Genomic DNA, 22,159 nt, shown 5'->3' with positions numbered 1-22,159 from the left:
GCAAGCCAGTGTTCTGGTCACTTTACTAGCTGCAGCATCACAGTGCAGGATCATGTTCATCTTGTGGTCAATGATGACCCCCAAGTCTCTTTCTTCCATAGTGCTAGCCAGTGAAGCACTGCCGAGCCTATAAAGGTGCTGCAGGTTTTTCCTCCCAAGGTGGAGAACCTTCCATTTTTCAGCATTAAACACCATCAGGTTCTCATCTGCCCATTTGCTGAGCTGTCCAGGTCAGCCTGGATCACCCTTCTGTCTTCTGGTGTGGATGCTTTGCCCCAAGGTTTGGTGTCATTGGCGAACTTGGCCAGTCCGCTTCTGACTCCAATGTCCACATCATTAATGAAGATGTTGAACAATATGGGTCCAAGGACAGAGCCTTGTGGGACCCCACTGGTCACAGGGCACCATGACGATTGACTTCCATCAATTACTACCCTCTGGGTCTGACCACAGAGCTGGTTCTCCAGCCAGCAGATCGTGGTGGACCCAAGGCCACAATTGGCCAGTTTTGCTAAGAGGTGCTGTGCCCTCTTGCTGCCTTTCCTCCAAGATGGAATAGAATTAGCCTGTGCATTGAGGATCAGTCCCTTGAGGAGCAACCATTTTTCCTGAACTCCCCTCTCCCTGGGGTCGTGGTCCCTTAGAGCCTGACTGACAAGCCTCCTGAGCTTGCCAAAGTCGGCTTTCCTGAAGTCAGGGACTTCCGTGTTGCTGACTGACTTGCCAGCTTTATGGCGGATGGTGAAAGTGATCAGCTCATGGTCCCTGTCACCAACCATGGGCCAGGTGGCAGTCAGCATGGCGGGCCAGCAGGGCAATCACAGTGACCAGCAGGAGCTCAGGGTGCTGGTCATTGCTGCCAGGGGCAGGTGTCAGAACAGCCATAGCACAAGGAGGCAGAGTGGCTAAGAACAGAGCTGCCATATGCTGCCCCTGTGCTTGACACATTGCTCCTGGGCAAAGAAGAGGCTGGGCAGAGAGCAGAGGGCTGGAATGGCTTTTAAAGATGGCTGCCAGGTGCTGGAAGCTGGAGCTGGAGCCTGGAGTTCCCCCCAGTAGTAACAGGGGCCCATTGCAGGGCTTCAGGGACCTGGGAGTAAATTTTCTCCCTAATCCTTGCATGTGTAGACACCTACCCAAATACCTTTGCTTCAGCTTAGTTTATACCAGTTTAAATCTAGGCTGGAGTAAATGCATGTGTAGATGTGCCCACAGGTAGTCTTTTCTGCATCATGTTAAAAAGAATGCCAAACAAAAATCATTCATCCAGAATGGCTTATATAGACTTGCAGTGCGAACTTGCTGGTATTTAAAGGGTGATGTATTCATTTTGATTTTACTTTGCAGTAAGGGTATATTTCTTAATAGGTTACAAATGATTAAAAGTTGATTAATAGATGTTTGAATATTTTTAATACATAATTTGAAGATCTTGTTGCAACTCCCTTTTTTACAAAAAATAAAAACAAAAGGATTTTCTTATTCAATTTTTTGTCTAAAAACACTTGTCTCAAACATTGAAATTAAATGTTATAAAAGTTTTTATTTTAAAATTTTTTCTTCTGGATTCAGGTCCTTTTTTGGAATATTTTATTTTGGTGGGTAGAGTTTTTTTCATAATTTTTGTGCTTTGTTTCTTTATTAAAAAGGGGAGAAAGTGTAACAAAAAGGTAGGGGGAAAAAGGAGGAAAACATATTCTGTCATGTCATTTTTCACTCCTATTTCTTCCAATTTACATTAGAAAAAAAGATAACAGAAACACTTTCTCTTACTTCCCTTTTCAATAAAAACATTTAGAGAAGGAAAATTAGAAAATGGGAAAAGGGATTGTTTTAGCAAGTGAAAATTTCACTTTCACATAAAACTTACTTTTCTTCTTTTAAAAAAGTTTTACTTTTAAAGTAAAAATCTCTCTCTCACACTTTTTAACATTTCTTCTTCTTACCTAATTTTTTACTATGGGAATAGTGGAGAATTAAAAAATCTTCAATTTCCATCTTACATGGTCCAGTATTTTGATGCCCTCCTAGTCTCCCAAATCTGCAGGAACAAATAGAAGTTCAGTTGCACTCCTGCACTTAGTGTTCCCTGTTGGCTAGCTCTGGGTGGCTTCCCACTCAGCAAGGGGTTTTGGCTGGTCACCATTTGGAGATACCTAAGATTCCTCATTAGCTTTATAGGAAGCATAGATACCTAAGTCTTATTCCTTGAAACACTTGATAGGCTCAGATGCCTCATTTTAAGGAGTTGCAATACCTAGGTTTGAGGTGTGCATGATTCCTTTCTGGATTGCAGCATAATTCTGAAAAATTATTTAGGCACTTGGCAAGTGCCAGAGGACGGTGAATGTATAATTGACAGCTGACTAAATAATTCATCAAATTGAGTTCAAGCATATCTGACATAGCAGCCTTACTCACTATTCATGCACAAATAAAACCAAATGCATTTTCACAACTCTCTTCAGGTCAGGCAAAAAAGGCAGCTGCTAGAACAAGTTGCTGCATAAAAGTCTATTTGTTACCATTACTGTTGAAAAACTAATTGGTTCAGGTCTACATGACAAAGTTATCATGGGTTAGCTGAGGTGTGACTTTATAAACCCATCTGCTGTAACTTCCTGTATTTACAGCCATTAGTAAAACAGTGGAAAATTAGTGCACTAGAATTCTCTCTAGGCTCAAACCCACCCAGACACAGGAGGGAAGCAGGAAGATCCTAGTGCAACAGCATCATGTGAAGGCCTATGAAAAGAACTGTGCCTGGCTTGAATACTACAGAATGCAGTTGTGGCTACAGTTACTTCTGTAGGCCCTTTAAGGGAAGATTTGGGAGCATGGAATGGATGCAGACAACAGTTCTGTGACTACATGTATATATTGTCCAAATCCACATTTTGAGGCTGTGATGTAGCTGTGTAGGAACTCTTCACTGTGGCAACCCCCACGAGGAACTTTTTGCAGACAAACTTTCCCCAAGTAGTACGTCTAAGCAGTCCTTTTGCTTGGGCTTCCTCTGATGTTACCAGATTTGCCCATCCCTTTGGGGTGCGCTCATTTATTAGAGTTACATTTCTGGGGTCTCTGTAATTTTATCAATGTATTGCTTGTGTCACTGGTGTTTCTATACGGAGCTCTATCCCTCCTTTCAGCAAGTCCTCACCCCCAGTAGAGCTATCTTGCAGGGCTTAGTTTCAGTGGGACTGGGTTCTTCCAGCCACAAAGTCAATCACACACACACACACACACACACACACACTAACAGGACACAACTGCGTGGGCAGGGTTACTCAGCATTTCCAGACTGACACCCTCATATGCCCCAGACTCAGCACAGAGCTTAGTTCAACAGGGCAACAATAAAATGCAAGTCAGACACAATGCACACACACAAGTTAATAGAGCAAGTCTGAATGGGCAGGGTTACTCAGCATTTCCAGGCTGACACCCTCATGTACCCTGAACTCTGCACAGGAACAGAGTACATCTGAGCCGGGCCGGGTCAGTTAGCATTACCAGGCTGACACCCTCATATGCCCCGGCTCAGCACTGCCCAATCTCTTGTCCCACTTTTCCTGGTAGTAACTCCCTTGATAAGCAAACCCCACAGGATTTTTGGGCTTTACAAGGATCTTTGGTGTAGGTAAAAGAAGCATTGCTGCAGAGCAAATGGGAAGCTTGAGGAGAAGGAAGTGTAAATAAGGTTCAGAGAGAGTATGGCAACCAGCTTAACCATAAAGGTTATTTTATTGCCAGGTATATGAAACTTATAATGACAGTAGTAGTAATAGCCATACAAGGAGAGACAAACAAACAAAGCAGTTGCAATATTACACAGTTTTAACTGGGTATTTGGGGAAGTCTAGCTCAAGTTTGATCAGCAAAAGTCAGGTTTAGAAAGCTGTGCCTGGAATAAAAGAGAGAGAGGGAGAGAGTTGGGGGTCTCACCACTCAGCGAGGCTTGAATCAATCAAGGTTCCCAGGTGTTTGCTGAAGCTTGCAGACAGGCAGAGCCCTCAGCACAATCAGTGGAGGTGTTCCAGGCAGGAAAGTGGAACCAGTTCAGTGTTGGGATCCAACCACCAGAACAGAAACTTGAGCTTTTTGTAGAGAACTAACAATGGCTCAAGGAAGAACACTAAGTTTGTTTGTGGGTAAATGATGGGTCATATGCTGGATAATAGGAACTGATCACTCCTTGCTATGGGTGGCATTACATTGAGGGATCTCACAATTCAAACAGGCAGATTCAGTGTTTTGGGTACCAGTAAAAGAGTCATCACTAGAATTAGTCTGATAAATGCTGACCTGGGTGTGTGCAGATATGGGTTAATTAGCATTTGGAGCAGAGATTCCCCGTCATGCAGGGCTCCCCTGCTTCTCTTGTCCTAGAATTCAGTGCAGCCCATGCCTTGAAATCCCTGTTCTCCATTCTGAATGTTAATGGAGGTGCCTCCCTTTCCCATCTCTGATGCAAATAGGACTAGGGAAGTTCCCTTAATCCTGTCACCCTTATTTGGAGGGGTTTAGGTGTGTCTTTCACTGCATCTTCATTGCCTTTTGTAAGTCCTTCTTCTAATCAGTTCTGGTTCACACAGAGGTGGAGAGGAAGGACTCCTTCGTGAGTCAGACAGGCTGGGTACTTTGCCAGGGTTCCGCAGGAGCCGACAGGTAAGTCCCCCCATTGATGGGGTGCTTGCATTGAGTGAGTATCCCCATCACATCCTTCCTCCCTGGTACAGAATCTGCTCTTCAATCCATTGCAACCTCTGGATCAGTCACTTGATCCAGCAACCCAGCAGAACCAGACCAATTGCTAGTATAATTTGGAAACCAATGATAACCACAATGGGGTGAAGCATGATATTCAAAAGACCTGTTGCACTGGGGCTCCACCCAAACAAACCTTCCCACCAGGAGTGATGGCCAGTGTTTTTAACTGTGGCTGCCAGCCTAGAGATCTGCTGGTTGTTGTGTTGAATCTCGAGGCTGCCATTCTCTCCCAAAGTTATGAGCCTTTGCAGCTCAGCTTGTAAAGAGGGATGAGTTAATAGTTTCTTGATGGCAATGAGACCCTTTCCCAGTGAAATGGGAGAAACAGCCGTGTAAAGCTCAGGATAGGCATTCAAATGTTGTATGGTCCATATAGGCACAGTAACCTTAAGATCACAAGTAACAATGGTGGTTACAGTACAGAAGCAGTGATTAATGTAAGGCACCATGTGTTGAATCCAATGTCCATTAATCAATACAATATCACATCTTGTTCTCACACACACACACATGCTTTACCAACATAGACAATAACAGATTCCCTTTCCTGGATAACATCAAAGGAACAGTGAAAATGATTTCCAGGTTGTGGGAAGCATTCATCATGTTCCTCCAATGCTTGGTCTTCACATATGTACCCCAAACCTTCTTTTATTCTACCCCCTCTTACATTCACTGTGTTCCACACGTTCTCTTTCTGCCAGGCCCAAGTGTTATGATCTCTGGAGCACATTACGGAGTTATCATCAATCTGTAATCCCAGTGGGACTACTGGGTGGATTATTCTACTTTCCTTGCCTGCCACAGTTATCAGGAGTAACTGCAAGCTCTGCTGGTGATGATTGTACAAAGTATTAACTAATCTCCACCAGGGCTGGAGGGCTAATTCTTTCTCTGTTACATGTGGCTGAATCAGGTTGATTGCTTCCATGGGAATTTGTCCCGCTGTGGCTTGCCAAATCATTCCCATGATTATGTTTTGGGTGAGAGCCTGAGCTTGCTCACACGCTGAAGCCAATGAGATATTATTTTAGAGGGACTGTACACAAGACATTCTTAACCCTTCATCCCCTTCTATGAGTCCTTCCCACCAAGGAAATACCTTACTTATTAACTGCTGTTCCTCACTTAGCTGTTTCAAAGATGCTATTAATGGGGTTCCCATTTTCCCCATATTTTCAGTGGCATATAACACTTTATTAGCAAGAACTTCTATATTTGCGGCATCAATTAAAGAGCCTCTGGTTCCCACTGGTGCAATCCAATCACTGAATTCCCTTTTTAGTCTATTTACATGGTTGGCCCCTTGCCACATTTTTACTTATTCATTCCAACCTTTATGGCTAGTTCCAATCAGGGGAACACAAACAGATGCAATGTGAGAGATATTCATACCATCTAAGTGGTTTTGAACCTCCTTCAGAGAAGTCTGACATTGAAGAACCACTTCTTCCTGTTGAACCAATTTTAACACATGGGTCTCAAAATTGGGGCTTTAAACGTTGGAGGAGAGGGAGGTTTGTGATCAGGGGGTTGAAATTTAAAACTGTTTGTTGTTGTTGGCCCAATTCCACCCTGTACAATCCTGGCTCATGGAATCCCTCCAAAATGGGAATGTGCCCATAGAATTTAAACCAAATTGTTGGCATGAGCTTGTCATAGTGTGTGCCCTTTAGTGGAACTACCCAGTCTGGGGGTCCTTGTTGGTTCAGGTCATGTCCAGCTAAAGTCCAGTTCAGCAGTTCCCAGTTCACGAGGAACCGTGTGATATTCTTGCCTGCTGGTGTGATCAGAGACAGCTGCAGTTCATCTCCTGGTAGTGGAGATGTCTTGGTTCCAACAACAATAATAACAGATAGGGGCATGGTCGCTCTCCAAACAGTGGAAGAAACCAGGGCCACCGTGCACCCTCTGCTGCACCTGCCACCTGGAATGCCGTCACTGGTTGCCTTTGAGGGTGCAGGTCCTTCTCGAGTCCACAGTGGCTTACAAAAGAATGGAATGGAGTCTGGTATGGCCTTAGTTCCATAACAAAACTTGAGTGGCTCCCTGGTAGCACTCTGCATCCAATTAGCAAAGCTTTCCCAGGGGCAGCCTGAGGTGTTGTTAGCAGTGTAGAACTGGTAATGATGCTGTAGGGCCAGGGGGTTGCTTCCATTCCCAAAGAGTCCATGCATGTGGCACAGCAATTTCACTTCCTGGGTTCCAGTTGGCAAACACCTCCAAAAAAAAAAGTTGAGCAGTGACCTACAAGAAGGTGGCTATAATAAGTCAAGGACTTTTCTGGCCTTTCCCTGCCTCAACATCAGGGTAGGCACTGACAAGCCCATCTGATGTGTATTTTCCAATGGTCCTTTTGCTTGGGCTTCCTCTGAGGGCCATAATTTAGTTCCCCTTAAGCCCTTTAAGTTCACCAGGATTTTTCTAGGTAATGTCCTGTATGTGTCTGCTACTAGAACTACTAGAAACATGCATTTTTCTTCATTAAACTAAGGTTTAGTTTCAATCCAAAGTTCAAAATATTTTACTGCCCCTAGTTTACTTTCACACCCAGTGATGTTGGACTCATCTTCCATGTGGCCAAAATGACACAGGCCCAGAGTGAAATTCTAGCCCTTGAAGGAAACAAGGCAGAATGAAGAGGAGAAGACAGGGAGAAGCTCATAGAAAGACAAAGGAGAAAGCTTAATGGAAGTCCTATTAATGCTGACCCTTCAAAAAATGCCCCTTGCAGACATATGGAAGATGAAATATCTGAGTAGCCCCATAAAATTGACTTTCGACTGCTTCAGATGGTGTTAGGCCAGGGGCAGGCAATTATTTTGGGCAGAGGGCAACTTACTGAGTTTTGGCAAGCCTTCAAGGGCTTCATGACAGGCAGCCACGGGCAGGTAAATATTAATTTTCTAAATTTTTTAGGGGTCCCATGGGCTGGATGGAATGGCCTGGCAGGCTACATTTGACCCACGGGCTGTATTTTACCCACCCCTGTGTTAGGCAGAGAGATATTGAGGGCCTATTTAGCTGAAACAGAACTCACAGGTTCTGGTTAGGTGACATGAATCACAGGTTACCAGGTACAGTAGGATGATCCACAGTGAACCCAGCATGATAGGAACAATACGTTTAGAAAAAAAATTATTTTAGTGTCTTCCAGTGGTGCAGTCCTCTCACTTTTTAGCTTAGCTATACAAGTGGGAAGGACTGCAGAAGCCATTTTCTGCTACATGCTGGGTAGCATTTGAAATGTTTCCCAGAAACTGTGTATACTTATACCGATACTTCACTCTTTCCTGACGAATCTTTCCTTACTGAAGACAGTCCTTGTTGACAAAGATAGGGATTCAGAAAAAAAGGTATGGGTGGGTGAAATCAGTTATAGTCAGTGGAAGTTTTACCTACAATAAACTGAGTAATGTTTTATTTGATGCAAAACAACATTTTTCATCTTTGTTCTTCCTCAGTGAAAAAAAGAAAGAAAAAATCATTCCAGGGATAAAAAATGACTTTTTATTTGATTTTTGGTACGGTTATTCAACCAAAAATCATTTATTCACACAGGTCCAAGCGAATATTCAATATTCACTGTGTGAAACAAAAGCATTTTACTTTTTAAATAATATAACTCTTGTCCTTTGTTGTCCTTTCTCTTGAAAATGTAATTATCCATTTGAGGAAAGAAAATTCAGCATAAACTTCCTCAGTTTTCTTCACCTAAGTAATTATCTATTTTCAAATAAACCTTCCTTAAAATATAAAAGCCTCCATGGTTCTTGATTGTTTTGTTTCAATTACAATTACTGACCTTTGTTGAAACTTGTAAAATCACAAGGAGATAAGCATGAAAGAAATCATGTGCTCTTGGAGTATTTAAAGCCTGGGGAAATCACTGAAGTAGAAAAGGATTAATAGGAAAGAGAGCGTGAGGCCAAACCAAACTGTTGGCAGAACCAGGATTAGTAAACAGACTCAAACAGGAAAGAAATTAGTACTGCTTAGTCCTGGGTAGAACAGGCGGAGTTCATCAAAGAAGTACTGCCAAAGACAGAAAAGAGGGTACAGTACAGAGGTAAGAAGATTTGGTAGTTTTTCATTTATTACAAAATCTCCGATACAGCAGACGGTAGAAGCAAGAGAAGGCTAAACGTACAACAAGAGATATGTATCAGATTAATTCAGAAGGGATGCGAGGGCAAAGAAACAGTTAGACTGAAGTTACTAATTCCTCACAATTTGTAGCATTTAGTATTGATGAAAGGTCGTCTGGTTGGCAGGAGTGCATTAAGAATTAATGTTTAGAAAGCTGCTAGAGGTCTACGAGTGGAAGAGTCTGTGCCAGTGAAGTTAAATAATGTGTACATTGTGGGCTATGAGAGATGTGGAGCACCGCATTGCCTCTGTCATTAAGACTGTGAGAGTTGTAGTTTGGAAGGATTGAGACCCTTTCTCTGCTAAGAGAATTTTTTAAATTTTTGTTAAGCAAAGCCAGAGTGTATCATACTGGTTTTGCCATATTCTGAAAGAGATAGTAGCAAAGTAGATGGCTTAGTAATTTTATCTGTGAATCAAAGTGTTTCTTGCAACTGTGCTTGCTCTCAAACATTTCTCTTTCCTCTAGTTTATACTGAGCTTCACTAGGCAGAAGGCAAAGCTGCAGATTCACAAGAGGAACCTCTGGTTTCCCTCTCACTTGGATTGTCATTATGCAGATCTGCATACAGCTGCTTCTCTTTTTACCACAGCTTCTTACCTTGCTGAGCCAAGCTAGTGCTCAGTTCCCCCACCAATGTGCTACAGTTGAAGCCCTAATAAGTGGTGAGTGTTGTCCAGATTTGTCTCCATTATCTGGCCCTGGCTCTGACCGTTGTGGTTCATCTTCTGGGAGAGGTCAGTGTATGCCAGTAATTGCAGACTCACGGCCCCATGGCCCACAGTACATGCACGATGGCCGGGATGACCGTGAACAGTGGCCCTTGCGCTTTTTCAACCAAACCTGCAGGTGCAATGGAAACTTCTCCGGTTTCAACTGTGGATCATGTCAACCTGGCTGGACTGGGGCTGCCTGTGACCAGCAGATCCACATAGGTAAGAATATCAGCAATAATGGAGAGACTTGATCTGTTAGTAATGCTCAGTGTAAGATACATTTGACTTCCTATCTTCTTTAGAGACTAAAATATCCCTGACACCTAAATAATATAAATAATTATAAGATGTAAAAATATGGGGGTTTTGGAATTATTTTATGCTTAAAATGGAGGTATGTGCTTGATAGATTTGATGGTAATTCTGTGAATCCAAAATTCCTGTGCAACTATAACTTTTTTCATCTTGCAAAAATAATCACCAGAATAGTTCTTATTCTGGTACCTACTCCCAACAACTTCAGAGGATCTAAACAATTAGAAACTATGTAAGTTAGTGCTGCGATCATGACTCTGAGTGGTCTACATTTTAATATTGAAATTTAAATATACCAGCCTTTAGGTATTTAAAGATTTTTGAAGTATGGTTTGTGAAATCACTACAGGGTCTGTAAAAGATAAAGTATTTCTAAGAAGGGATAGAGTGGAAAGGGAAAGCGCCTAGTATCCATGTTATTAAGGCCCAGCAGTTTGAACTAATGAGGGTTCAAATATTAATGAAAGTTGAAATGTATTATTGGACTACTACAAAATGCTTTACCCTGAAAATCAGCAACCCAACCCTTCCCCTAAACCAATGTTAAAATTAAGTGATGAACTTCATCTGAGTTGATGGAATATGACAGATCTGTAATATAAGGAAATGTTTATTACAAATATCAGCTCTGTCTCTTTTTTCTCTATATTAGTAATATTTAATTAATGCAATCCAACGTAAAGGCTTAAAAAGTTAAAGATATCACAATTAAAATTAAGGTCATGGCTCAGTGCTGTGTAGAGACACCTGAGCTAGCACTAAATAGCTAAACAGGCTAACTCAGAAACTGGAAGCAGTATAGCCAAAAACAGTGAAGCGCTCAAACCAAGTGCTGAAGGGGAGTTTAATGTTGAAAAACCCAACTGAGCTTCAACTTGCAATACAAAAGCAAAAGTTAATATATCATTGGAGTCAATGGAGTTAAGTCAATTACACCATCTAATTAGTGTGACCATATTTCCTGAATCTCAAAATGGGACATATTCCCTCTTCATGTCCGGGGCGGCTAGGATCTGGAACCAACTTCCAAGGGAAGTAGTGCTGTCTCCTATCCTGGGGGTCTTTAAGAGGAGGCTCGAAGTTTACCTGGCTGGGGTCATTTGAGCCCTGTTTTCTCTCCTGCCCAGAGCAGGGGGTTGGACTAGAAGATCTACAAGGTCCCTTCCGACCCTACATCTATGAATCTATGAATCTTTTCACACATCCTTTCCCTTCTCTGATCTCAATGCATTGTGCTGGTAAGCAGAGAGGAGGAGTGTGGGCAGGAGAGACACTTGTCCCAGGCATGTAGTCAATCTCTAGAAACAGGACAAAAGTGAGCAGACAAGCACAGAATAAACAAAACCAGTAAGATACCCAGGAGAGATGTTTAAACAGGGCTACCCTTATGACAACATGATGTACGGTCACCCTACATCTGGTAGTCAGCCCCTAAGCCTTTAGAAACTATTCAAACTAAACAGTTACCAAAGTCAGAAACTTTATACCAAAATAAACTCAATGAGATAAGCTTGTTTATTGACACTAAAATTAATCACTGTATGTTTGGCTTTTACAAACAATTATTGGGTTGTTATTTGTGTGTACATAATAGATATCACAAACAGTTTTACACTGTGAGTTGATGCAATCATCATTTTGAATCATGTAGTATTATGAGGGCTCCAAAATACATGCCAGAGACTGTTGAAGCAAACATTTCAAAATAAAAATGAAGTATTACGTGTTATCTAAATCAATAGTATGTATAACTATTTCTAAAAAGCATATTACTGGTGTACAGAAAACGTCAAAGTGTTTTGGAGTTCAGTTAAACCCATCACAAGCAAAATCACATGTTTAGGAAACTTGGTTACTGAGTGAAATTCTGATCCAAATGAAGTTAAAGACAATATTCTTTTTGATTTAAGTGGGGCCAGGACTTAACCCACACATCTCTCAACCAACTGAAGTGCTGCTTGCTTTTAGTCTTCAGTATAATTGTAATAACTAAAATAAGTGGTTGCTTGCTGGTAAATAAAGGGACATTTGTCTGATTTAAGAAGTTGTTTGAGGAAAGAAGGTGAGATTGCTTCTTTCAGTGGTTCCATTTGAGGTATTGCGGTGCCTAATGATTAGCGTTCGACTCTTATGATAGAGGATCAGAGAAATAGGCACCTAAACACCCTATGTAGTAATGGGGAAACTTAGATGCCTCTAAATTGTGATGCAAAGATTCCACATGCTGAGTGAAAACTGCCACAAGCTAACCAAGAGAAAATGGGTCTTTCAGTTTAGGTGTCAGATTGAAGCCTGCACATCAGGCACCTTTAGCCTATGCATACAACCCTGTTTCTTTGATTCGCTCACATGGGGCTAAACGACAACCTTTAGGCATCACAGTACAACTCAGGATTGCCAAATCATCTGCTGAAGGTAGGTGTTATCTAGTGACTGTGATGCTGCCCTCTTTTTTAATACTAGCTTACTGGTTAGTGTACTGGCCCAACGGGTATAAGAACTAGGAGGTAAACCATCAGCCTGAGAAAATTCCAGCTCACCTCTCCTACTTCCTAGGAGATGGCTCCAATTATGAGGCTACAGAAAAATCTGGATGGTCGACCTTCCAGCCTTCCTGCTGAATGTGCAGTACTATACTATAAGAGTCAAGGGGAGAGAAGAGGAGTAAACAAAAGGGAGCCTGACTCCACAGCCCAATGTTTGGGACATTCAGTTGTGGGAGCCATGCAGTCTCAGTGCTGTAGCAGTTAAGTTTGTAGCTCCAAGTGGCTCAAAGCCCACAGCTACAGCCTGCCCTTGCCCCGCACACAGATCCAGGGGGCACACACCCTCCATGCTTGCCCCTGAGTGCACGCAGCAGCTGGGGCCACCCTTCCCACATCCCCACACTCCCCCAAGCGAGCCACTCATGGCTCTGTCCCATGCCTCGCAGCGCCTGTTGAGGCTCCTTTGCTTCAGCACTTGGGGTAGTTGCCCCACTTGCCTCCCCCATCCCTTGCTACATCACTGTGCATTCTGGACCCTACTCCCAGAGTTATTTCTGCTTGTTATCTACTGATTGTCTAATATAATATGAAGAGCAAAGATCAGAAGCCAGCCTCTCCCCTCACCCTTCCTGCTGAGTGCCCTAAACATTAGGCTACGGCCCCTCTTGCTTTCCCTCCTTTTGGACCCAGGATTTTACTGGGTGTTCAATGCTCAAGGTTTAACAGAAGATTAGAATGCTCTCACCATTAGTATTTCTATGAAAGGAAGGATAGCAGTACCTTCACTGACTGTGTTTTTGTCTGAAAGGGACTGTGGATGCTGTACTTTGAACTGAACTCAGTGCTGTTGGTGTATCTTATAAATCCCCTGAGCATTTCTAGGGCCTCATTCCCATCCAGAAGCTTAAGTTGGCAGCGCTCTAGGTCAAAATGGAGTTTAGGCCGGAGTTTGGTGCCTAGCTCAGACTGGGGTATTACTGCTCAGTTCATGAGAAAGGTACTCCTGCTAATGGATAACAACCACAGAAACTACCCAAATGTAACAAGACCTTCAGTATCTTCATAATTTCATAACATAGCATCTGCTAAAGTAAGCTGTTGCTTATGAAAGCTTATGCATTTCTCAGTCCATAAGGTGCAAATCTGCCCTGTCTTCTACCTTCATAACTGACATCTTTTTAATCTTTAAAGTCAGAAGAAACCTTCTGGACCTGAGTGCAGAGGAGAAGAATCGTTTTATCAATGCCCTACACCAAGCCAAGAGTACAATACATCCTGACATTGTCATAGCCACCAGAAGGCATGAGGAGATATTTGGACCAGATGGCAACACACCACAATTCGAGAATGTGTCCATTTATAACTACTTTGTGTGGTCCCATTATTACTCTGTCAGAAAGACTTTCCTTGGTCCAGGGCAGCAGAGTTTTGGAGGAGTGGATTTCTCTCATGAAGGACCAGCATTTCTCACCTGGCATAGGTACCATCTCCTGCAATTAGAAAGAGACATGCAGGTGAAGTTTGCATTTGTATTGAACTTGCTATTATTCATATTTTATGCTGTACCATTAAATAATTATTTCTCCCTATAGTCCACTAGTGAAGGATAAATAGTATATCCTTCTAGCTTGTTTCTATCACTTTTTCAATCCCAGTGTTACCAGGCATATTAACATTAATTGATTTGCTTTAGGTCTTTAGGCTGCCAGGAGCATATTTACAGTAAAAAATATTTTAGGGATGCTAGTAAAAAAAAAATACAAAATTTGTCTCAAAAGTTTCCTTTAACAAAGCAGGTGTAAAGTGAACATCTACATTCTTTAATTTGAGCAATGAAATTAATTGCTAACGGTGATAAAATTAAGTGTTAATGAGTCTTCTAAATTCTGGGACCTGATTCTTGACTCAGATGTGCCTGGAGGTGGAGTAATATCAATAAATCAGTGAGATAAAAGAAGCAGTCACCTTGGAAGTGTGTGATTTGTTCAAACAGCTAGAAAAGAGGGGGACAGGAGATTCCATTCCATAAATAGGAATAGTCCAGCTTTTCCTTTCTCTCCACAGGAACTCTCCACAGGAGGGAGGGAAACCCTTTAATCAGGCACCATACCATAGACTCAATCCCCCATTGTTTCAAGCTCAAAATGTTTCAATATGAGGAAAAATTCCACAAATCACTGCTTGTCATGGAAAAGAGTATAAACACCCTTGATATAAATAACCTTAAATAAAAAAAGAAAAAGTAGATATCAACTCCTGTACTGTGTACCTTTTGAGCAAAAGAAACACATTTAGAAAAAAATACATTTCATAAAATATAGGGGAGGGGAAATAATCAAATTTGGTTTTCGATCAGCATTTCCCAAATGATTAAACACTTGATAGCATGTGCTTTATCTTTTGTTTATTCTTTTAGTAAACTATGTGGTAGACTAAGTCAATTTGTTGAGCGTAACCAGGTGCAGACCTCTGTAAGCCTCAAATATTTTTTGTGTTCATCAGCAGGAGAAAAGAAACTAGAAACTTCAGTGTATATTTATGTACTACTTCCCAGGCCTACACATCATAGACTAAAAAAAAACCAAAAAAAAAGAAACCAGGCACATGAAACACCTGATAAACAAGCACCTTTTAGTAAACAGATGGAAAAATGTTGCAAAAATAGGATAGTGCTTTAAATCAATTAATACAAATAAGTACTTATGATTGGTTTGGAAATCATTGCTAGAACTGGTTAAAATGTATTATTTCAGTGTCACAGGAAATTCTGAGACAATGTCCCCCAATACAAATCCTCACCTTAGCAATGGGAATCATCTCCGAATCTATCCAGCACGTGCATCAAGTATTTCTGTTGTTTACATTAGTTAGTGACGCTGCCAATGTAGGAGCTGCTGGGACCCCTTCTAGTTGATATCTGCATTGATGGAGGGAGAAAAACATTTGGGGTGGGGCTGAGCACACACGTGCATGTACACACGTTCCCCCCAACAGAAAAGTCTTCAAAGGAAGGGTCAGGGGAGAGGAAAGGTATCTGCGTGGGGCAAGACAGGCTGCCACTGTGGGCTAGGGCCGGGGCAGTGCAGGGCTCTTCCTGGCGGGGGTGGCTGCACTGCGCTCCTGTCTTCCTTGATAGATATAACTCTCAGATAACCAGAATTTTTAGATAACCAGCACCGCCATTACCACACTCATGCCAGATAACAAAGCTTTTACTGTAAAAGATTTTGAAACTGAACTTGGCATGGAACCTGGACCTCCCTATGGTAGGTTCATCTCAAGTTGTTGACTCTGCAAGTTCAGACTTTCTGGCAGTTAGCCAGGTTACCTGGTAATTTTCTTCTGCATGTCATTGGAAATTTCTTAAAGCCATTCAAGACAATATTTCAGTACTGATAACTGGCATTTTTAAATAAAAATCTGTTTCATCAGATAATTCCTGGTAAGGTAATTACCACCTTGTGACAGTTACTGCTTGACGTGAAACAAAATATATTCATTTTTAAAAATAAAGATAAAAGGGAAGCGAGAACCAAGGACCTACTCTAATGTTAGATCTAATAAGATATTAATAAACTAATCAAGTACAGGTTAGTAAACCAGGTCATTAATTGAGCTAGCATGATGGTTACCCTGACCTCAGAGAACTTCCATCTCTAAGCAGAAATGGAATTGAATGGCAAACCCAGGAATGATCACTCCCTTCTCTTCTTCATCATTACCCTATAGTCCTGCTTAAGCTGATCAAATTTAGAACACTGACTTTGCTAACCGCAGAGCTCTGTGGCAGTGGCATAGCTAAAGGCTTGACAGCCTCCCAAGTGTCAAGCCTGGAGCCAAGGCCAAAGTACAAAGTTCATAAAAAGTTCAAAGAAAAGAAGTGGCCAGTGACCCTAGGAAGTCCAGAGGTGACAACCCCAATTCTGATAATTAGGGCCTTGTTTCATCTCACACTGTGAGCTGCACAAAAGTTGATCTGTGTTAGTGCTAGCTCAAATTTGGGGGTACAGGTTGTAGCTGTATTGATAGTATGTGTGTAGAGCCGTATTTCCCAAAGTAGCTGTATGATTAAAGTCCACAAGTCTCACTGGGTGTCTTTAATTCACTTAAGTTCTATTGAAATGCACCTCATCATAAAATATTTTGATCCTCTTGTTATATTATTTGAGTGAGGGCCTGCATTAACATGTGTTCTTGCGGTTAGGAGATGCTACAGGATCCCACTTTCGCACTTCCTTATTGGAATTTTGCTACTGGTGGAAATACCTGTGATATCTGCACAGATGATTTGATGGGAGCTAGAAGCAATTTTGATACCAGTCTTATCAGTCAGAACTCCATCTTTTCTCAGTGGAGAGTGCTATGTGAAAATCTAGAAGACTATGATACTTTGGGAACTATTTGTAACAGTAAGTTTGTCTACTGACAGATATTTTGAGATATTTTCTATAATAATATTAATAACAACAATAACAATAATAATAACCCTTCACTTTTCAGTACTGCCTTCCATTAGAGGATCTCAAAGTGCATTGCAAATTACTCTGAGTGTCATAAGACTTGTTGACATACTAAAGGGTTATTATCTCTATTTCATAAAACAGCTGAGACAGGTTAAAAGTTTGCAATGAAAGTAGGAATGAGAAAAAGAAACAATTTGTTTTGAACCCATTTGTTTTGGCTGTCTGATGCATTAAAACTATCCTTCATTAAAGAAAAATTAATACTGTAATGTGCCTTTGATGTCTTTGGAATGTGCTCTGTAGAATCCACGTAGTCATTTTCCAACCACAATCATAACAAGGTAGATCATATAATATCACAACTCTGGTTGAGGGGTTAAACCTGCCACAAAGGACTGAACCTGGGACTTCTGAATGTAGCCCTGACTGCCTGAGCAAAAAGTTCCCATAAAGGCTTTTGCAAGCTAATCAACTTCTGTCTATGACTCAGCCACCTATAGAAGGAAAAAAGAGTCCCACACTGGGTAGCTTACAATAATACTAAGCAAGATCCTTGGTGTCTGGTCTATATCAGGCGAGTTGGGGCTCAGATCCTGTGCCAAGTGTAGCTTAACTTTTCCAAGGATCTAGCCCAGTATTTCACCTAACCCTGTTGTTTGGTACCTCATTTTTAAATCATGCATTGCCATTCCATTTTTATTTCTCCCTAAATCCAGGCACAGAGGGGGGTCCAATTCGAAGGAATCCTGCTGGAAATGTTGCCCGACCAATGGTACAACGTCTTCCTGAGCCAGAGGATGTGGCTCTTTGTTTGGAAGTTGGTTTGTTTGACACTCCTCCTTTCTACTCAAATTCCACAGACAGTTTCCGTAATACAGTAGAAGGTAAGTATCACAAACAAAAATGTCTGTGACTAAACCCAAATGGATGTGGCAGGTAGCCTGCTGCATTTACCAGTTTGCCACACAGTGGTGAATAATTAAGAGTGTTAGCTCTGGGTTTGACCACAAGCTATTTATTCTTGTTAGTTTCCTATGTTTAAGTGGAAAAAATTTACAATTTGGGGGCCAGCTCCTGAGGGCTACCAGGCTGTGTCTGGCCACAATATGTGTGCCACACACATGGGCAGATGCAATGAGCTTGTCTATACTGTGGTGGCTGCATATCTCAGGGATCCCGGGGTAAGAAGGATTCTGATAGGGCCACTCTGGGCAGTTAACTTCCAAATAAGGAACCATATCCTCAGCTGAATGATTGTAGCTGTGCTAACTGCAATGAAGCCAGTTTACAACAGCCGAGGATCTGGCCTATGGTGTTTATGTTGAAGAATCTAGTATTGGAATTCTGGGCCAAATTAGCTGGTAGGGAGCCGCTGGTGGTCAGCACCCCTGAAAAAACAAAGCCTCGTGATCTGAGCACTTAGACACAGCCTTAAAGGAACAATCCTTTGCCACCCAAGCTTTGGCCCAAGTTTATACACTGGACTATTTTCCTGGTGTTTTAGAAAATTCTCTCTTAACACCCAGATTTCCACATACTAAGTGCTAGTTCAGTGAGACTAGGGAATCTACAGTGAGAATTCTAAGACACCCTGTGCCAGAAGGTAGTTTTCCAAAGTAAATGTGGTAAAAGTCAATGTATAAAAGATGTAGAAAACTGCATGAACAGCTGTCCCATTAGGATACAGGGTAGAATCATTACATTGACATCAGCAGTTAGTAGCTGCATGTGTGATGGTTTCATTTATGTTCAGTGCCTTCTAAATTCAAAGTTTTGACCATGAGTTGGGTGCTAAAAATGGTTTACTTTTGCCCATTTGCAAGATCCCACTTTGCTTGATTCACACACAAACAAACAAGTGCACCCCAGAGTCGCAGAATTCCTTTAGAAAGATTATTTTCATCTGAAAATTACATAGTCTAGAGGTATAGCAGCCACACATTTAAAATGCCAATAAATGGAGAAGGCAAAAATTGGTTATGTTAAACAAGGCAACAGAACAGCTTGATAGCCTTTCAGAGAAGACAGTAACCAGTTGAGACGGCTGCTTCTGAAGAAAATGTTCACTATATTCTTCTGTTTCTATACCTAGGGTACAGTGATCCATCAGGGAAATATGATCCAGCAGTTCGAAGCCTTCATAATTTGGCTCATCTTTTTCTGAATGGAACAGGAGGGCAAACTCATTTATCCCCAAATGATCCCATTTTTGTCCTCTTGCACACATTTACTGATGCTGTGTTTGATGAATGGTTGAGGAGACATAATGCTGGTGAGACACGTTCATTTCTATTATTTTTTCAGGTCAGCAAACCTTGTTACCCTTGCAAAATAGTTCATTAATAGGTAAATCCTCCTTGACTTTCACTCTGCCTTCTGTGTCTGTGCAGAAACTTGGCCAGGAATGGAAAAGCACCTGATGCCAATACAGTGTCTCCTGTAGAGCACAGACAAAGAAATCATGCAAGCTTCCCCAGGGTTGTATAATCACTTTGTGCATTAAAACTCTGAGGATTTTTTTGTCCTTAGAAAAAAATTAGTATACAACCCAGCTACTCATCCAGTGCTATCATGTGACCCACTATAGCTTGGGTGTTTAGGAAGGCCATGCAAAGAGTCATTCTTCCATTTTCCTAGGGGAAAGTGAATTTAAGGTCCACTTACAATTGATGTCATTGTTTCCTAATTACTAAGAAAAGGACAGAAGAAAAGTAGGAAAGACAGTAGTCAGTTAACCACAAAGAGAAATTTGTACCATTCTAACGGATGATGCAGAATTCCCTCAAATCCTACCCATACAAGGAGCCCCTGGAGAGATTATGCTCCCATTGAGGCAATGCAGCCTTTTGCTGTTACTCATACTGAGAACTACTGCAGTTGCACAACTGAGCTCTCATACTGCTGTCCCAAGAAGGGGAATGTATTTTCCCATCTACCCTATGAGAGAGGCTATTGTATGTCCTGATACAAGACAGAGCAGTTACATGATTTATCACAAGATCTTGTGACATTTTCCAAAGAGCATTTTTGCTCCAACTCACCCTTTCTTGATTTGAGTAGGGGTGGGTGAGTTTCCTGATTTGCATTGCAACTCAAAGTACATCAAATGCCATCCTGGCAGACATAATAGAATGACACATTATTCTAATATATTATTTCACCCAGATATTGGCCCATTCCTTGCACAGCTCTGCTACACACAAAGTATAGTCACCACTGCTATAAGCACAGGCCTGCATTTTTAAAGTGATTTGTTATTTGGTATCAAACGGAGATACCTTAAGAAGGCTTGATTTTTTTTTTCATTTAGAGCTGGGTATCCTTCTTTGAAAACTAGATTCTTTTAAGGTGACTCAGGCACCCAAACTCATGACTCACATTTTAAAATATTGGGTTGAACTATCTTTTGTTTCATTTAGATAATTGGTCCATTCAAAGAAATCTTGTGCTCTGATCCTCAGTGTCACTGTGAAAAAAAATATTTAAATATTTTACTCTTTCTGCCCGTTGTATAGATAAATGATTCCAGAACACCATTTGAATATTCTTTTTTTTAATATTTATTAAAAGGTTAATAAATATCTTGCTTTCCAATTAGATATCTCCATATATCCACTAGAAAATGCCCCCATTGGACATAACCGACAGTATAACATGGTGCCATTTTGGCCCCCAATTCCCAATGATCAGATGTTTGTTGCTGCACCAGAAAGCCTGGGCTACAGTTATCAAGTTCAATGGCCAGGTAAATACCTATAACCTGGATCTCTCTCACCATCTTCTTATTACATCTTTCTTCATTTTGTATATGTGCATCAGTGTTCCATTTAATAAAGCTGGCTTTAAATTGCACAAATTGTATTTGGATATTGTTCTAAAATACTTTTGAATAACTAGCTTTAAAACTGGACTAACCTGTATCATTTAGAGCCTGTATAAACCCTTAATCATAACACTGATGAACTGAACCAAAACCCTAAAGATTAACAAACTTTGAAGTTCTGTTTTAGAAACAAAGAGCAGAATTCTCTTTTACATCTTGGATGACTGCTTGAGACTAACTCTGAGTTACCTGACTATTGTGGAAGAGCTATTCTATTGGCTCTTTTAGGCATATAATTTTGCCCTTATAGGAATCTCATTGCCATTCCAGGATATGCACAAATGTCTCCCTATTTCTATAATTTTATTTGTCCAGAGGGGATAGAATCACTCCAACACAACAGTCAAGAATTAGTCTCAAACTGCCCTCTGGTTGTTTGCTAGGTGAAGTGAAACAGAATTTTGCCTTAAGCACTTTACCCATAGAAGAAGACACATGTGTGTCTATGTGAAATCCCAGTGAAGTCAATAGATTCTACAAAGAAGTATGAGTCCTCCAACAAAAGCCAAATAAAGGATGAAGACCTTTATGGCTCAGGCTAGGTGAAATTTAAATTTCCCATTCTGCAAAACAAAAAAGTGTTTATCTATGCCAGACAGGAGATATTTTGATCTAAGAGGCAATTATTTTATATTTGCAATAGCAAATCATTTTCTAAACTTTCCTAATGTGACATGAAACTATATTTTTTCTTTAGAGTGTTATTAAATAACAATGGCTATGTGACTTTGGTATAACTTTCAATTGCTTCCCTAGTAATTTAACTTTGTTTCCCCTATTCCTGTTTTTGTTCCACTAGCCCGAGCTTTCCACATCACAGAGATCATAACTATTGCAATAGTGACTGCACTGATTCTTGTTGCAATTATTTTTGTTGGCACTACATGTATTGTGCACTCCAGGAAAAACAAGGATGAATTACATCAGCCTCTTCTCACTGACCAGTATCAGCACTATTCAGATGATTACGACACTATGCCAACTCCAAGCCAGTCTGTAGTCTGAAGAGACTTATTTCATCTTAAGCCAACAGAACCAGTTATTTCTGTTGTATTTATAAATACCAGTAATCTATCTTCATTAAAATAAATTACAGAACATTTCAATTATTTGATACATTTGCTTCAGTTCTAGGCTCCTCTTCAATACAGTCTTGGAGACCTTGCATGCAACAGGCAGCACATTCAGGCCAAAGCGCAATCTTGAATGTGATAATGAGCCTTTCGCATTACTTTGTGTGCCTCGGTTTCCCTGCTCTGCTTGTCTGTTACTTGTCTGCCTCGCCAAAGTTTCCAGGCTCACGTCCATGGGTGCAAGCGGCCTTAGAGAGCAGCGTATTGGAAGCTTGTAGAGAAGGGGGAAGTCAATGGCTT

The 22,159-nt window shown here is 41.2% G+C and overlaps 1 protein-coding gene across 2 annotated transcripts in view; it reads left to right on the top strand.

The window, feature by feature from the left end:
- The window catches only part of TYRP1 (tyrosinase related protein 1), a 100,930-nt gene extending 79,041 nt beyond the window's left edge, over window positions 1-21,889 (top strand). Inside the window, exons 1-8 of one of the 2 annotated variants that reach the window (XM_019517596.1) lie at window positions 8,662-8,842; window positions 9,392-9,858; window positions 13,632-13,954; window positions 16,645-16,849; window positions 17,620-17,787; window positions 18,996-19,175; window positions 20,502-20,648; window positions 21,586-21,889. In XM_019517596.1, the coding sequence (XP_019373141.1) occupies window positions 9,477-9,858; window positions 13,632-13,954; window positions 16,645-16,849; window positions 17,620-17,787; window positions 18,996-19,175; window positions 20,502-20,648; window positions 21,586-21,791 (1,611 nt within the window). In that variant the 5' untranslated portion in view covers window positions 8,662-8,842; window positions 9,392-9,476 and the 3' untranslated portion in view covers window positions 21,792-21,889. Of the gene's footprint in view, window positions 1-8,661; window positions 8,843-9,391; window positions 9,859-13,631; window positions 13,955-16,644; window positions 16,850-17,619; window positions 17,788-18,995; window positions 19,176-20,501; window positions 20,649-21,585 lie in introns of those variants that run through there. The other variant, XM_019517597.1, reaches the window with a different exon arrangement.
- The last annotated feature ends 270 nt before the right edge of the window (window positions 21,890-22,159 follow it).

This window comes from Gavialis gangeticus, unplaced genomic scaffold (assembly GCF_001723915.1).
Source record: "Gavialis gangeticus isolate Ggan-Ray unplaced genomic scaffold, GavGan_comp1, whole genome shotgun sequence".
Taxonomy (NCBI): Eukaryota; Metazoa; Chordata; order Crocodylia; family Gavialidae; genus Gavialis; species Gavialis gangeticus.
Note: the sequence above shows the minus strand (reverse complement) of the source record. Positions and strands in the feature narration are given on the sequence as shown.